At 46.1% G+C, this 17,959-nt stretch overlaps 1 protein-coding gene across 5 annotated transcripts in view; it reads left to right on the plus strand.

Annotated features, from left to right (window-relative positions):
- The window catches only part of dync1i2a (dynein, cytoplasmic 1, intermediate chain 2a), a 28,080-nt gene extending 11,205 nt beyond the window's left edge, over positions 1–16,875 (plus strand). For 3 of the 5 annotated variants that reach the window (XM_058081128.1, XM_058081130.1, XM_058081132.1), the window contains 11 exons: positions 1,163–1,249; positions 2,096–2,258; positions 2,353–2,452; positions 7,261–7,386; positions 8,629–8,775; positions 8,863–8,976; positions 13,066–13,199; positions 14,888–15,032; positions 15,110–15,250; positions 15,331–15,456; positions 16,352–16,875. In XM_058081128.1, coding sequence (XP_057937111.1) covers positions 1,163–1,249; positions 2,096–2,258; positions 2,353–2,452; positions 7,261–7,386; positions 8,629–8,775; positions 8,863–8,976; positions 13,066–13,199; positions 14,888–15,032; positions 15,110–15,250; positions 15,331–15,456; positions 16,352–16,465 — 1,397 coding nt within the window. In that variant the 3' untranslated portion in view covers positions 16,466–16,875. The remainder of the gene's footprint in view (positions 1–1,162; positions 1,250–2,095; positions 2,259–2,352; positions 2,453–7,260; positions 7,387–8,628; positions 8,776–8,862; positions 8,977–13,065; positions 13,200–14,887; positions 15,033–15,109; positions 15,251–15,330; positions 15,457–16,351) is intronic. The other 2 variants (XM_058081129.1, XM_058081131.1) reach the window with 1 other exon arrangement.
- Positions 16,876–17,959: the final 1,084 nt, after the last annotated feature.

Here is a 17,959-nt window from a genome sequence, read left to right on the forward strand (position 1 = left end):
AGATGATTTGATACACATCTAGATACCATTCAATAAGGATATATTCAAAACGGAGGGAATTAATTTGATACGATTCTACGGTTACATTGGTTTTTCGAGACATTAAAGGCTCCCTGACATGATTTAAGCAATTTTGCTTGAATGTATGTATAATATATTTTTGTAGTTATGTTCTACATTACCAAAGCAAACAGTAAATGAGCAAAAATTACATTTACAGTTCGTGGCGTCGGCCATGGTGAACTAGTCGTCATTTCCAGCTTTGACGTCATCAGGGTAACATCGCTCAGCCACACAAACATGATCGAAGTGAAGATTGGAGCGATGTGTCAATAGCTAGAAGAAACATATGGAGATGGAATAGAGAACTTGCACTTCCCCTTTAAGACATGGAGCTGGAGATTGGTCACCTTCATAACACGGAATGGTCTTATTCATCAATTATTGTTTGAAATCAGCTTCCTTAATGTGGCCTCGCTTGGATGTGACCATGTTGAACTAGCACTTTTAATGATAAAAAAAACACAGAAATCCCACAATTTGGCATTTTTATGCTATTTGTTGCAAACCGCAACCCGTCCCACTTTGTTCAACAGCCTTTGAACACAACGTTCTCCCACGCTGCAGACTACTATACTACTATACTGTATCTTTCCCCTTTTCCTTTCACCTCATATTGGGCCCCGAATGCCGATACGAGGTGGGAATGCATAAAGGTAATATTTGATGACATTTGACTGCTAGTGTCCATAATTGTTGGATCTGTGCAAGCGTCAACGTGTAATCAAACAAAACAAACTTCAGGCTCGTACTGGTGTGTTGTGGGTCTGTATTCATTATGTGCCTTTAATTTGATGTCGTTTCTGTCTTGGTTTTACATGATACATAACAAGTAAGATAAATTAGATAGCTATATTGTGTGCATTGCTACTCTTTTCCATCATTCGTCATCGTCTTCATTCACGGTAATCTATGGAAGCCCAGGTTCTCGTGTTGTTTGCTGTATCTCTCGCTTGTCAAACCAGATATCCATTCACATCGGTTTATCATTCCCAACCCTACAATATATGTGTTGGAAACATTCAACCAGTAATAGGAGTAGGTTATACATTATGTAGTCATAAGGCACAGTAACCAACCATTCATTGATTCTGATCAACAGATGAGGAAGAAGAGGAAGAAACTGCTCCGCAGCCGCCAGTGGTGGAGATTCAAATTGAGAAGCCGGACCAAAAAGAGGAGGAGGAAGGTACTGTGTGTGTACTATTTGTGGAGATGTACCATTTATTCACTTCTTCTAAGGCTTTTTGACATGGATGCATGTAGTGAAACCTACCAACTGTTAAAAATGACACAGTACTGTTCTACGTCATTGAAAATTGCCAACACAATAATTCTCACACAGCAAAAGACCGCATGCACTATTTACAATATTTCAATCATCAACATGGTTGCCACAGTCCAGTGGTGTCTCCTTTGATCTTCATGTTCACTTCCATGGTGACTGCTTTCCTTTTCTTTGCCGCACTGCTCCACCTGATGTCACTTGGGAGACATGAATAAACTAAAAACTAAAAACATGAACTAAAAACTAAAAAAACGAGTGAAAGTGACATAATAAGCAATGTTATATTTCCTCAGTTCAGGCACACACTGTGTTCTTGCCCCCTGGTGAAAGAATCTCATGCCACACTGGGACTAGTTCTACAGTGAGACCTGTGCAATTTTTATATGCAAGTTTTTAATACATTTATAGGAGATAAATAAAAGACTGCGGAATGGTGTAATCGAAGGACCACTTGTAATGTTTTCATCCTCTTTTGTGAGTGAATCAGACTGCAAAGATGTTCTTTGAAATACACTGCACTCATCTGCCATCTTGCATTTCTAAGTCCCTTTTTGTCAAGCAGGGGTGTCCAAAGTGCGACCCTGGGGTCCTTTGCAGCCCGCTGCCCTTTCTAAAAGTATAAATTAACAAGAAAATTAAAAGAAAACAACAGTAAACAAAAATAAAGTCAAAATATTAAGAATAACATGTATATGTTGAGTGTGTGCGTGTGTGTCAAATATGTAAATGAGGTCTTCCTGTCTACAGTAGTTCTCCACGAGTTGACCGAAGAGGAGAAACTCCAGATTCTGCACTCGGAGGAGTTTGTGAATTTCTTCGACCACAGCACTCGCATCATGGAGAGGGCTTTGTCCGAGCACGTGGACCTCTTCTTTGACTACAGTGGCCGAGACCTGGAGGAAAAGGAGGGGTAATTAATTGATAACAAGAATGTTTGTATACTTTGCATTTTGAAGGGGATGTTTAATGTTTTTTTTTCTGGGTGGTTTCTTCTTTCCTCACAGAGAAATCCAGGCTGGAGCAAAACTTTCGCTCAATAGACAATTCACAGACGAGCGCTGGGCCAAGCATCGTGTGGTCACCTGCCTGGACTGGTCCCCCCAGGTCTTTCTCTTCCCCCTCTTGTTCTGCAAATGAACCTGCATATAGTACAGTCCCCTCTCACTATTGTTTCAGTATCACTCTCTCGCTATATCACGGTTTTCAAAAGATAATTAATAAATGATAGCTGTTTTGTCATTGACTATAGCCTGTTATTAGTGAAAATGCATATTTAAGCAAATTGGCCTAAATTAATAATTTTCAAACATAAAAAGTTCCACATATATACTAGGCGTGTGCAACACAGCCTGTATTTTTATTCGTATTTGTTGAGGTCCATCCATCCATCCATTTTCCTCCGCTTATCCGGGTCCGGGTCGCGGGGGCAGCAGTCTTAGAAGGGAAGCCCAGACTTCCCGGTCCCCGGCCACCTCCTCCAGCTCCACCGGGAGGACACCAAGGCGTTCCCAGGCCAGCTGTGAGACATAGTCCCTCCAGCGTGTCCTAGGTCTGCCCCGGGGCCTTTTCCCGGCTGGGCATGCCCGGAACACCTCCCCAGGGAGGCGTCCGGGAGGCATCCGGACTAGATGCCCGAGCCACCTCAACTGACTCCTCTCGATGTGAAGGAGAAGCGGCTCTACTCTGAGCCCCTCCCGGATGGCTGAGCTCCTCACCCTATCTCTTAGGGTGAGTCCAGCTACCCTACGGAGGAAACTCATTTCAGCCGCCTGTATCCGCGATCTCATTCTTTCGGTCATGACCCAAAGCTCATGACCATAGGTGAGGGTGGGAACAAAGATCGACCGGAAAATTGAGAGCTTTGCCCTCCGGCTCAGCTCTCTTTTCACCACGACGGTCCGGTACAGCGACCGCATTACTGCCGAGGCTGCACCGATCCGTCTGTCGACCTCACGCTCCCACTTTCCCTCACTCGTGAACAAGACCCCGAGATACTTAAACTCCTCCACCTGGGGAAGGACCTCATTCCCAACCCGGAGAGAGCACTCCACCCTTTCCCGACTGAGAACCATGGCCTCTGATTTGGAGGTACTGAGTCTCATCCCAGCCGCTTCACACTCAGATGCAAACCGTCCCAGTAAACGCTGAAGGTCGCAGCCCGAAGAAGCCATAAGAACCACATCATCTGCAAATAGCAGAGATGAGATTCTAAGGCCCCCGAACTGGACTCCCTCAACACCTTGGCTGCGCCTAGAAATTCTGTCCATGAAAATTGTGAACAGAATCGGTGACAAAGGGCAGCCTTGGCGGAGACCAACGTTTACCGGAAACAGGCTCGACTTACTACTGGCAATGCGAACCAGACTCCTGCCCCGTTTGTACAAGGACCGGATAGCACGTAGTAGCGCGCCACCAATCCCGTACTCCCGGAGCACCCCCCAAAGGACGCTACGAGGGACACGGTCGAATGCCTTTTCCAGGTCTACAAAGCACATGTAGACTGGTTGGGCAAACTCCCATGCACCCTCAAGCACCCTCGTGAGGGTGTAGAGCTGGTCCAGTGTTCCACGACCAGGACGAAAACCGCATTGGACCTCTTGTATCAGAGGTTCGGCCAACGGTCGTACCCTTCTCTCCAGCACCCTGGAATAGACTTTCCCAGGGAGGCTGAGGAGTGTGATCCCCCTGTAGTTGGAACACACCCTCTGGTCACCCTTCTTGAAAAGGGGGACCACCACCCCGGTCTGCCAATCCAAAGGTACTGTTCCCGACTTCCATGCAATGTTGAAGAGACGTGTCAGCCAAGACAGTCCCTCAACATCCAGAGCCTTGAGGAATTCTGGGCGGAACTCGTCCACCCCCGGAGCTTTGCCACTGAGGAGCGTCTTAACGACCCCAGATACCTCAGCCACAGTGATGGTACTGTCCACGTATGTGTCCTCAGACTCTGCTTCCTCTATGGAAGGTATGTCAGTGGGATTGAGAAGGGCCTCAAAGTATTCCTTCCACCGTCCGACTACATCCCCAGTCGAGGTCAGCAGGCCCCCGTCTCCACTGTAAACAGTGTGGACTGGGCACTGCTTCCCTTTTCTGAGGCGCCGGATGGTTTGCCAGAACCTCTTCGAGGCCGACCGAAAGTCGTGCTCCATGGCCTCACCGAATTCCTCCCACACCCGAGTTTTTGCCTCGACCACCGCCGAAGCCGCAAACCGTTTGGCCTGACGGTACCTGTCAGCTGCTTCCGGAGTCCCACAAGCCATCAAGGCTCGATAGGACTCCTTCTTCAGCTTGACGGCAGCCCTGACCTCTGGTGTCCACCATCGGGTTCGGGGCCTGCCACCGCGACTGGCACCGACCGCCTTGCGGCCGCAGCTCCGGTCAGCTGCCTCAGCAATGGAGGCACGGAATATGGCCCATTCGGACTCAATATCCCGGTCCTCCCCCGGGATGCAGGTGAAGCTCTGCCGGAGGTGAGAGTTGAAGACTCGACGAACGGGAGACTCTGCCAGACGTTCCCAGCACACCCTCACTACTCGTTTGGGTCTACCAGGTCTGTCCAGCATTCTCCCCCGCCATCTAATCCAACTCATCACCAGGTGGTGATCAGTTGACAGCTCAGCCCCTCTCTTCACCCGTGTGTCCAGAACATGCGGACGCAGGTCTGATGATACGACTACAAAGTCGATCATAGACCTGCGGCCTAGGGTGTCCTGGTGCCAAGTGCACTTATGGACATCCCTATGTTCGAACATGGTGTTAGTTATGGACAAACTGTGGTTCGCACAGAAGTCCAATAACATCACACCGCACGGGTTCAGATCAGGGAGGCCGTTCCTCCCAATCACGCCCCTCCAGGTCACACTGTCATTGCCCACATGGGCGTTGAAGTCTCCCAGTAGAACGACGGAGTCACCAGCTGGGGTGCTCTCCAGCACCCCTCTGACGGACTCCAGGAAGGCCGGGTACTCCGAACTGCCATTTGGTGCGTACGCACAAATGACAGTCAGGACCCTTTCCCCAGCCCGAAGGCGTAGGGAAATGACCCTCTCGTTCACCGGGGCTGACTCCAACACAGAGGCACCAAGCCGGGGGGCTATTAATAATCCCACACCAGCTCGCCGCCTCTCCCCTGCAGCAACTCCAGAGTAGAACAAGGTCCAGCCCCTCTCGAGGAGTTTGGTTCCGGAACCCAAACTGTGGGTCGAGGTGAGTCCGACTATGTCTAGTCGGAATGTCTCAACCTCTCGCACAAGTTCAGGTTCCTTCCCCACCAGCGAAGTGACATTCCATGTCCCAAGAACCAGATTTGGCCGCCGAAGACCAGGTCGCCTACGCACCCGCCCTTGACCGCCTCCCAACACACATTGCACCGGACCCTTATGCTTGCCCCCGTAGATGGTGGGTCTACGAGGGGGAGATCCCGTGTGGCTTCTTCGGGCTGGGCCCGGCCGGGCTCCACGGGTGAAGGCCCGACCACCAGGCGCTCGCCTGCGAGCCCCTCCCCCGGGCCTGGCTCCAGGGTGAGGCCCCGGTATCCCACATCCGGGCGAGGTACGCTTTCTCCTCTCGTTCTTGCTCATATGGGTCTTCTGAATCACTCTTGGTCTGACCCGTCACCTCGGACCTGTTTGCCTTGGGAGACCCTACCAGGGGCATATAGCCCCAGACAACATAGCTCCTCGGATCACTCGGGCACTCAAACCCCTCCACCACGATAAGGTGGTGATTCACGGAGAGGCGTGTTGAGGTGTGAAAACAATTCGTATTTGTATTCAAGTAAAATTACAAATCAGGTTCCCAAGCCTTACTTACTTAACCGTTTAAAGCCAATGTGGACATTACACTGTCAACAGCCTTAACGTTAGCGAGCTAATGCTAACAGAGGCAACAGGAGAACGCCCAACCACAGAAGTAAATAGCAACCAAACGCAGCGCAATTGAATAATCACTAATCAGTCACTCATTGGCTGATCTGGGCATGCACTGCGATCTCACGAAGAAATGCAACTTTCTGATAAGATGTTTTAATTGTTCCCGAATACAAATATTTTTTCAAGTATTTGTTTGAATTCATTATTCGTAAAAAAGTCATTATTCGTGCCGTTCAAAATACCGTATTAGAGTTCGGCCCCCACCCCTAGTACATACATATATAATGTCAACAAATCGAAGGAATATATCTTTTATTCCCATATATAAGAATAGTAATTAATAATCAGTGTAGTTTAAGTCTTTGGTGATGAATTAAATCTTTGTTTAGTTCACGCTTGCCTTGCTTTCCCCACACAGAGGTAATTGGGTGTACAAAGGTGCAGCTAATTGACTGTTGGAACAAATTAACTTTGGCCAGCTATACAATGCTTTATGATTGCATAGCTAGAGTTTGACAGCATTTACTTCTGCCACCAGTCCCCCAGGAAATGAAAGTTATGTCCCTCCCAAATTGTCACTCAGTCAGGGGGCTGTAATGATTTGTTTCCTTTGGCGTCCAAAGTTATTTCATGCATGATTCTGCAATGACTTGTGACACTGATTGAATGCCAGCCTTTTGTACGCAGCATTTAGCTGCCCAGTGGGAAATCCATACCCTTCTCATTTGGAATTGTGTATTCAGACGCTGCGTTTCATATTCATTATTCAAAGCAACACAAGGTTAATTGTTTGTTTACATCAGGGAAGGGTTTCTTATTACCCTTTTTGTTTTTTTTCTTTCATTAATATCTGCAATCACCTTTTGAAGTTATCAAAGGAAGTAAAAACTTAACCGGTGTTCTTAAGGGGATGGGGTGACTTAAACAAGCCATACATCATAAGGAAAGGGTTACTTCTGAATGGATTCAGGAGCACGAACCAGGGCGGGTTTCAATCCTGACCCCCCCCCATCCCGCTGACTCATTTTGTTGTCCTCCCAGTATCCTGAACTGCTGGTCGCTTCCTACAACAACAACATGGACGCACCTCACGAGCCAGACGGCGTAGCGTTGGTGTGGAACATGAAGTATAAGAAGACCACACCGGAGTATGTCTTCCACTGTCAGGTACAGAAAGCACTTACATTCTCTCCCTCACATGTACCACATCTATCAGTGGCATCTCAGATTAGAAGCAAAGCTTAATTGTGTGTGGTACAGTGGCGGTTCGTCATATGCATCCAAACAAGGGCCACAATGTTCCATTGAGCACGTGGGGGGTGGGGGGGTACAGCAGCAGCAGCGCTCAATGCTGTCCAACCTTATTATCCCGCCTGCCTCCAGGCTACTCCAGCAAGACGGCTTGAGTAGAACCACATGTTGACGCCTGCAGAGCGGATGTAGTCGCAAAAAGCTCAGCCCAATACAACGGAACAGAAGTGTGAACACAAATGTCTCCATGCTTCAGAGTTCATTTGAAATCAACTTCCTCTTGTGCATAGCTTTTTTTTTTTTTTTAACCACATAAAGTCCCAAAATCCCAAAAGTGTACGAGAACCTAATCCAACTACAGTGGTTCCTCGCACACTCCTGTTTTAGCATTCTTGGCCCTGCAAAATCATATATTTGTGGGTCCATTTTTTCCCACAGAAAACACATCTCATTCACCATAAGTTGGCTAAACCATGTAGGCATACATCTACCACTGTTAAGAAACCTACTTGGTGGAAATTCACGGGTGCGCGTCATCACATCGATGCTAGATAAATTTAAACTACGACAGAAATGTTTTGCACATGGTTGAATATTTATTCCTTTTAAAGTTGATAATGCCATTTAAATGTGTGTTAAAGAAAGCTGAATCCTACTGTGTTCAGTGTTTACATTTCAATAAATATTTGTTTAAACATGAGACCTGTAATATTTGTTATCATGGTCATTTTTTTCATGTAAATTGAGGGATCAAAAGCAATATCGGCCCAAGCAAAATCGGCCATCGGCTAAGGGTGATGGAAAAAAATCAGTATCGGCATCAGCCCCAAGAAAACCATATCGGTCGATCCCTAATATGAACCCACAAAATTGTGTTCTATTACGTGAATTAATTAGCTGTCTCTTTTTAGCTGTTTTTGTATCTTTAGAATGAATGGAAAAGAGAGAGACGTGTGTTCATGTCTCACATAAGAATTGTGGATATGAATTCCTTTAAATTAGTTTGATTTGTAATTCAATTTATTCATTTTTTTATTCTGATAATATTTCTTTCGTCTCGTAAAATTATGACTTTTTCTGGTAATATTATGACTTTATTCTTGTAAAACTACTGCTGTTTTTTTTTCACAAATAATCCCTTTCTCTTTTCTCTGACAGTCAGCCGTCATGTCCGCCGCATTCGCTAAGTTCCACCCAAACGTTGTGGTGGGGGGCACATACTCTGGCCAAATAGTTCTGTGGGACAACAGGAGCAATAAGAGGACCCCGGTGCAGAGGACTCCGCTGTCCGCAGCCGCTCATACGGTACCTTTTTTTTTTTTTTTTTTAAGAAGTGCTGAGCACTGAGATGATGTTGCGCACTTCTGAATTCTGTTGCTGCCATCCCTACAGCACCCGGTCTACTGCGTCAACGTGGTTGGAACCCAGAATGCTAACAACCTGATCAGCATCTCAACCGATGGCAAGATGTGCTCCTGGAGCCTGGATATGCTCTCTCAGCCACAGGTACCGCTTCAGCATGTTTGGGACGCTCAGTGGAAAGAAAAGCAGGGAAGCAAGAACAGACAGCATTGACCCACATAAGTTTTTTTTTTTTTTAAACACCCAGTCAACTCCAAAAGTGGTATCCAAAGCAAACATTTCTTGCCAATCCAAAGGAACAAAATGTAATAAGATGTGACATAAGCACGGCAAATTACAAGCTGATCGTATTATATTTTACAGCCATCATGTGAAATGGGATTTTTCATGTGTAATCATCTAAACAAACCAATCTTGACCTGATCCAGACTGAAATAACTTTGACAGCACCTTCTGACCAAAGTAACATATTAGACAGATATGTTACTTTTATTTTGAAATCATCCCCATTGTTTATGACAGGGTTTCTCAAATGGCCATTAAGTTGCAACTTAAAAAGTAACTTTTATTTGGGAGACACAGACAGAGAGAGCTACTTTTACAAAATGAAAATGAACAAGAGCTACTCATTTTTTTCATATCTTATTTCAAGCCAAACAAAGCCAATATTCTTGTTTCACCACAATGTGAACACAAGCTCATATTTTGTATTTCACAATCCAATATGTCTTTCTTGTCTTCTCACATTATTAACTGAAAACCTGAATGAAAAGCAGGTTTGCAAGTGCCTCGTGTAGTGGTGGGGGACTCTACATTGGTGACCCCTTGTCTCTGTGATATGAAAGGGGAACCATAACATTGAGACAAAAAAATATTTGACTTACTTCTTCAAAATCACTGGTCAGGCGCCTTCTTTCAGGAGAATTTTGACTGGTTTCCTGCAGTCTGACCAAGCCAACAACTTTTCTCCCACCTCTGCTGGGCCCCTCTTGCCGCATCCGCTGCCTTCTTATTAATACAACCCTCAGTCTTTGCTCTTTTTTTCCACATTTTTGCAGAGTTAAGAAAAGAAATTCCAAATATATGAACTTTCTGTAAATTCTCTTCTCTTAATATATTTTTTTAATTTTTTTTTCTCATAACATTTTCACTTTTTTGTTTTTTTTGTTAGTTTGTCATAATATTACTTAAAAAATATTTTTCTTTTATATTTCAACTCTACAAAAATGTAGTTTTTAGAGTTGAAAATAATTTTTCCTCATAATTTTGCAACATTCTTCTCATAAAATTACATTATTTTATTTGTGAGATTTTTCCCTTAATATTTTGACTTTATATTTGTAAAATTACATCAGATTTTTTCATTTTTTGCTGCTTTTTAAAAAACATCTTCTTATTAAATTGTTCAATATAAATATTTTTTTTTTTTTTTTTTTTTTTTTTTTTTTTTTTTTGTCCCGTCCAGCCATTGGGGCAGATAGTATTGTTGATCTAAATGCCCTTACATGCTAGACAGATTTGCTCTGTGTCAGGAAAGGTGTTGGCTACAACTTCCCTGTACCATGAAATTTTATTTGCCGTTATTTGATGTCTTTGTTATGCCATTTGGGACGACCGGACCGGAGCAAGAAGAAGAACAGAAAAGAAGAAGAGAGAAGAGAAAGGTGGGGTCGGGGGGGGGGGGGGCAGTAGAGGGAGAGACAAAAACAGCAGCAACAAGAATTCCCAAAACAACAACAGTGACAAACAGAACAGTTAAATGTCAATGATGGCTAAGGGTCACACTGGAGATGATATCAGTGGAATGAAACAGTCCAACTTACCAATAGCAATAGTAACAATGAGGACATGACCCATGATAGTAAACACAATTGCAACCATACAGTTACAGTAATTAAAATCTCATTGCTTGACATCATTATTACTGTAATAATAGCATACCAATACTATATAAACATCAGGGATAAGAGAGTAGATTGTATAGAGAAGCACCCATGTGCTGTGAGTGCCCATATGGAGGTGTGTTGTGTATGTGAATGCGAGTGTGTGAATGTGTAATTGTCACTGAGAATGACAAAAGGAGAGAGACTGCCTTCTACCACCCAGCAAACCCCGCCCCGCGCAGCCAGGTCAAGCCCCCACCGCCAGAGATCCTCCGGCCCCGTGGGTGTGGGCAAAGCCAGGGCCGACTCCCCAAGACCCGCCCCCGAAGCAACTCCCCGAAGAGACCAGCAAGAGGCCATGGAGGAGCAATCCCAACCGGCAACAGGGCGCCAGCAGGCCGGAGGAGAGCCGCACCCCCGAGACCAGCGGGAGACCATACCCTACTAGGGCAGAAGGGCATCGAAGGCCACACACCCGTGGGCACAGGGGCGCCCCCGCCGGCCGGAAGGGAGCCCGTCCACGGCCGGAGGCACCGCCTCCCGCCTCCCACACACCCCCAGGAAGCAGAACCCGGCCCGCCCCAGGTAACCCCAGGCCCGACCACCGACATAGGACCGCCCCGGCCAGGACAGAAGAGGCCCGGGCACACTGCCCCATGGAGGACCGGGCGGTTGAGATGGAACACCCTACGCCAGACCCCCGCAGAGCCCCCCCCCCCGTATATCTACATGGCCATATACCCACATACACATCCACACATATACATATATATATACATATATATATAATTATAATAAAACTAATCATTAATTATCTAAGTATTTAAAACAATAAATACATAAAATAAACTCAGACACATGCACACCCCATCCACTCAATACACACACATGCTGTGGACGTCCCCGGGTGGGGCGTCCGGGGCATCACAGGGTGGGGGACCCAGGGGTCCCAGACCCACAACCAGGCCCCGAGCCCAGGGAGGTACGGACCGCCAAGGCATAGCACCCCCAGACTCCCCTCGACCACGGCATCAGGGCTACTGCAGTGTGGCAGACAAAGGAGCGGGCGAGGGGAGGAGGCCCGCACATGAGCAAGCGGAGGGGGCGAGCAGGCGAGTGGTGAGGCGCTCCACTGCGCCGGCCGACATCCACCGGGCAGCTCACCCCCGTGAGGGAGAGCCATAGCTCCAAGTCACGGGGAGGCCACGCACCAGAGCCGAGGAGTTAAGACCAGCGCAAGGCCCCCGAAGGACCCCACCATCCACCGGGAGGGCCAGCCCCCCCCGCCCCCAGAACCAGCAGCGCTCCGCCCACGTACCGGAGAACCATCCCCGACGAGCCCTAAGGCAAGACTGGGGATGGGCAAAGACAGGGACAGCGATGCGGCAGAGCATAGGACCAGTGGCAGCAGACACCCAAACGCCCGAAAGAGCACCGCCCCCCCAGCAGGCCCCACCCCGAGGAGCATGCTCCCCATCCCCACACGCCACCCCGGCCCCCGTACCCACGAGCAGGATCAGGTCCCCTCCCAACACACAGCCCGGTCCCCGCAGCAGCCACCACAGCGCAACAACCCCAAGCCACCACCGTAGACTTCAGGCCACCAGCAGCGCGGACCCCACTGCCTGGAGGCCGGTGAACGCCCCCCCAAGGGCACGTTGGCGCCCGCGACCCAGGACAGATCCAGGGAGGTAGCGCCAACCATGACACCAGGGCAAGCCCCGGCGTCAGCTGGTTCCAGCGGGACCCCCAGGAAGGCCAGGCAGACCAGACCAAAATATCCTGCAGCCCAGGGCACCCCGAGCGAGCCGCCAAGCCCCAGCAGCCAGCGGGCCAATCGCGGGGGTAGGCAGTAGGCTCTCCGGTCCAGCCCGCTACACCTGTGTGTGTGAAGATGGTATTGTGTAGATAGTGCAATTAAAAATATATATTATATATATATAAATATAAATATTTTTTAATATGTGGATTTTGGCCACGCCCTGGTCTAACTTGTCTCTGTTGTAGCTGGAAAAAGTCTTGGAAAATAATTTCAGGCAAACCTTGAAGAAGCTTACTTTCAATGTGTCAAAAAGAGCAGATTGCATTAACGCTGATGTAAACATAGAGAGAAATTAGCTTTACATTACACTCCACACGCTCATCAAAATAAATTCATTCATTTTGGCTGTGATGTTTCCTCTGGCTTTTGTCTCGTTTATCCTGCAAGCCATGTGTAAAGAAAATGAACTTGGCGTGATTTATCATTCCGTCCATGCTGCCAGGAAGGACCCACGCGTTGTCCAAGTGCAAAGTGTCGGTGGGATTGCAATGATGTGTACGTAAAAAAGTGATTTTTCTGGCCTCACAGGACAGCATGGAGTTGGTGTTCAAGCAGTCCAAAGCTGTAGCTGTCACCTCCATGTCCTTCCCTCTCGGGGACGTCAACAATTTCGTGGTGGGCAGCGAGGACGGCTCCGTCTACATGTCGTGCCGCCATGGAAGGTGCGTGACAACAGTCGACCTGCTGCTGTCTTCAGGTTTTTCACTCCTGCCAAGTCGCCTCCTGTTTTGTCTTCCCTGCTGTCAGCTGACTTCTTCAACATTAACGGGGCCACACACAAGGCGGCGGCGGGGGGGGGACAATCATTTTTTCCCCCTCTTTCTACACAGAAAAACTTTGTTTACAGCCCGTTGTCCCAGCGAGAACGTAACCTGCAGCTTGTTGTCATTAAACAGCCCCGCTCATGCCGGATGATCCTCCAGCAAATGCGGCTTAAGTCCGAGCCCCCGCTGAGAGGCGAATTAGCCCGAGACCAAATGATTTAAATGTCCAGGATCACTGCTTGGCTCACAGATTCACCTCCCGTAATTGGCCGAATAATTTTCCAGCTCATTTGCGATAGCATGATACTGTCATTGCGGTTTAATAATGCATAAGCATCACTCACGCTGAGTATTTACCTGGCTGTTAATTATCTGAGCTGCAGTTGGGTAATAGCTCTGGAACGTGCTGCAGGCCACTTATTAGCCACCGCGGAGGCAAGTAGACTAGGATACGCAGGAACCTCTGAGGCACGGCTCTACTCAGCCGCGTATTGAAAGCTAAAAGGATGCAACTTTGATGATGTGTAAATGTAGATATGCTAGCAACTTGTAAACATTTCACTGCATCTCAGCTTCATCATGGAGGTGAAAAAGCCTATTGTTCTTATTAACGTCACTCTTTGCCCTTTTTCCCATGTTTTTTTTTATCATAACTTTCTTCTTACATTGTCTGTACATTTTATTCACCCTAGTATTATTAGACTTAGAAACTTAGACTTCCTTTATTGTCATTGCACAAAACCACGGCAGTGAAAATGCCAACAAAATGTCGTTGCTTGGCTCCCATATTATACCAGAGACTAAAAAAAAGAAAGAATGAATGAAAAACAAAAATAAAGAACTTAAATTAAGAGCTAAAAATGACTGCAGTCAAGGCACCAACTGATTTATGACTTTATTCCCATAACATCATAAGTTTCCTCAACCTAATTTTCCAAAAAGGACACTTTTGTTTACATTCTCATATGACACATGTTTTATATATTTCACTTCTATGCTACTAAAATGATTATTTTACTAATACTACAACTTTATTATCATATAATGTACACTTGCTTCTTATGATACAACTTTTTTCATCTTAATAGTTCTTACAATTACAGCTTTTTACTGTATTTCCGTTTCTGACCATTTCAACTTTCTTTTTGTAAATGTTCTTGTAACTATTGACCTCATCCATAATATTTTTACTGTACTCTTGTAATATTACAAGTTTTTCTGCAACCTAATTTTTCAGAATATTTTATACTTAATTGATTGTTGTGTTTCCCATAATATTATCCTTTTTTTAATGCAATATTTCAACATTATGCTTGTAAACGGAGGTTAATTTGTTGTTATTCTCGTTTTACAATTACAACTTTTCTTGTTACTTTTGTAACTTTTGATCTCTTAATATTTTTCCTGAATATTCTTGTCAAAGTTTTTTTTTAAATTATATTTTAAGAGTGTGCCACAGGCCAATAAAAAAGAAATAAAAGAAAAAAAGAAAGAAAAAACAATACAGAAGCGAGGCCAGAAGCAACTTCAGCATATCTAGCAAGTTGGTCAATGGATATATTTCATGCTGTATGTGTCTTCCACAGCAAAGCGGGCATCAGTGAGATGTTCGAGGGCCACCACGGGCCCATCACGGGCATCCACTGCCACACAGCCGCCGGTCCACTGGACTTCTCCCACCTCTTTGTGACCTCCTCTTTCGACTGGACAGTCAAACTGTGGAGCACCAAGGTAGACTGCAGCCGACGCTTAAACACAATCATCATCATCATCATCATCATCATCTAACCCATGTGCTGCATTTGCAGAACAACAAGCCGCTCTACTCGTTTGAGGACAACTCGGACTACGTGTACGATGTCATGTGGTCCCCCACTCACCCGGCTGTGTTTGCCTGCGTGGACGGTGTGGGCCACCTCGATCTGTGGAACCTCAACAACGACACCGAGGTATCACACTCACACATTTCAGCAAGCATGTATTACATCTTCTCACTCAATGTCCGCGTGTCTTTTTCACCGTCTTCCAGGTCCCCACAGCCAGCGTGACCGTGGACGGGAACCCGGCCCTCAACAGGATCCGATGGGCTCATTCTGGAAGAGAAATTGCGGTGGGAGACTCGGACGGACGAGTCCTGGTCTATGAAGTTGGAGAGGTGAAGCATGATATCTTGTATCCATCAAAGTCTAGTTTGGTCTCCCTGGTGGAGGTATCAAGTCATTTGACTTCTAGTAGACTTGCACTAAATGAAAGGAGAAGGTGAGCTACTTGTGTTTTATTCAGCGTTTATTGTACTTTATTTATCGAGCTATTTCTCATGAGTCGTTCACTCTAGTGAATTGGGTACTCGATTCACTCTGGTGAATTGGGTACTCGATTCACTCTGGTGAATTGGGTACTCGATTCACTGTGATGAAATGGGTACTCGATTCACTGTGGTGAAATGGGTACTCGATTCACTCTGGTGAATTGGGTACTCGATTCACTCTGGTGAATTGGGTACTCGATTCACTCTGGTGAAATGGGTACTCGATTCACTCTGGTGAAATGGGTACTCGATTCACTCTGGTGAATTGGGTACTCGATTCACTCTGGTGAATTGGGTACTCGATTCACTCTGGTGAATTGGGTACTCGATTCACTCCAGTCACATGCATGTAAAACACCTCGTACCCGCGAGTCGGTGAACCTCTCGTCTTAGTTGAGCACTTGTGAGTCGGTGAAACTAAATTCTTTGTCAAGCACCCATGTGTCAGTGACACTCAAGTCTTAGTTGAGCCCCTGCGAGTCTTTAACCCGTGAGTCAGTGAAGCAGACGTGTCCACGGTGTACTTTGGTGAAGTTAGTTTCATGTTGGACGTTGGATATTGGCTTCCGTAGCTACAGCGGTAGTTCCCCCTCACTCTGTCCGGAATGCTGTGTAAATTATGCGGGGAGCTGAATCGTGAATCGTTTGTCCAAAGGCTGTTAAAGTAACCGTCCATCCATTCAAAAATATGGACGCAGCATTGGCACGGCCGTTGTTTTGAATTTGTGTTCTCCTTCTCCAGCAAATCGCCGTCCCACGTAACGACGAGTGGAGCCGTTTTGTCCGCACGCTGGCAGAGATCAACGAGAACCAAGACGACGCAGAGGAGCTGGCCGCTCAACGCCTGGCCGCCTGAAGTGGCATCCCGGCCGCGGTGCTTTTAGGGACCACTGGACGAGCTTGTTCAACGTGACTCCCGCTCAGAAGAGGACAGCTTTCTCCTGCAGTCAGCTGATCATGTAGGACCTCTTTTTTGAGGACACGCAACACCAAACACTTTCTCAAACCAGATGCCTTAAACATTGAAAATTTCACTCACCTTTACTTTAGGCATGTCGAGATACGCCTTAAATATGTGTTCCTCAAGCCAAATGTTGTTTTTTATTTTTATTTTCCTGAAGCAATCACATCTGGACTGTAAGCATCCGTGGATGTCATGCATCCAAGTCTTCTATCATGTTTGCATCCATCCTTAAGATGATCCTCCATGCTGTAAACACTCAATCACAGATCTATAAAGTAAGTTGATAAAAAATCTCATGACCATTTCTTTACATCAAGGTTCCCTACGATACTATGTTGTATATCGTCCAACTTAGTGTGTTAGTTTGATACTGGAATTTATGAACACATTGTTTTCTTTGTGTGTGTTTAATGCTAATGATCTATGCTTTCCCGACCCACTATTGTGTAGTTGATCCACTTTTTTTATCTCCAGTGCTGTGAAAAGGTATTTGTCCCCTTCCTGGTGTCTTATTCTTTTGTGTTTGTCACACGTAAATGTTTCAGATCATCAAACAAATGTATATATTAGTCAATGACAACAAAAAACACAGGTTTTAAATTAAACTTTATTAAGGGAGAAAAAAAATCCATGTGTGCCCTCATGATGTAGTTGGTAGGTTATGTGTGTGTTTAAGATGTTTTGCAGGCCTGATGTGGCCCGCCGGCTGCAGTTTGCCCACCCCGTTGTAGGGGGGCAATCACTTTTTCCGCACAAGACCATGTAGCTTTGGATATTTTTTCCCTCCTTTAATAAGTTTAATTTAAAAACTGCATTTTGTGTTCAGTTGTTGTCACTGACTAATATTTACATTTGTTTGCTCTGAAAGATTTAAGTGTGACAAAACAAAAAAAAATTCAAGAAGGGGGCGAAGACTTTTTCACACCACTGTAAATGCACACTAACTCCGTCAAAAACGATTGCAAGTCAAGTTATCTGGAGTATCGTGGTCACTGTTAGGACCTGTTAGATTACATGACCTTTCATACTGCTTGGAGGCTCGCTACTGAACCAGCAAGATCCGTGCTGACGTGCCATGGCTGAGATCAAATGGAAAAAAAGGTTCTCCTCTCAATCCATGTGGAAGTGGTAAGTTTTTTTTTTTGCTTTGTTGTCCTTCTTCCCCCGTTCTGTTTGAAACATTTAATCTTGTGTTTAGAATAAGTACATTGGAGAGGCTAACGAGTTGACTTGGTAGTTTGCTATGCTAGCATTGGCCGGCTTATGTTCCTGCAGTAATCCCGTAGCCTGCGCTGTGCCTGAGTTGTGCCATATGATTTAAACAGAGTCGAGGCTGACACATATTACTGTTGGAACATGAAAAAGTCAATTTTACATAAATGGGTC

The sequence above is a fragment of the Doryrhamphus excisus genome, chromosome 9 (genome assembly GCF_030265055.1).
Source record: "Doryrhamphus excisus isolate RoL2022-K1 chromosome 9, RoL_Dexc_1.0, whole genome shotgun sequence".
Taxonomy (NCBI): Eukaryota; Metazoa; Chordata; class Actinopteri; order Syngnathiformes; family Syngnathidae; genus Doryrhamphus; species Doryrhamphus excisus.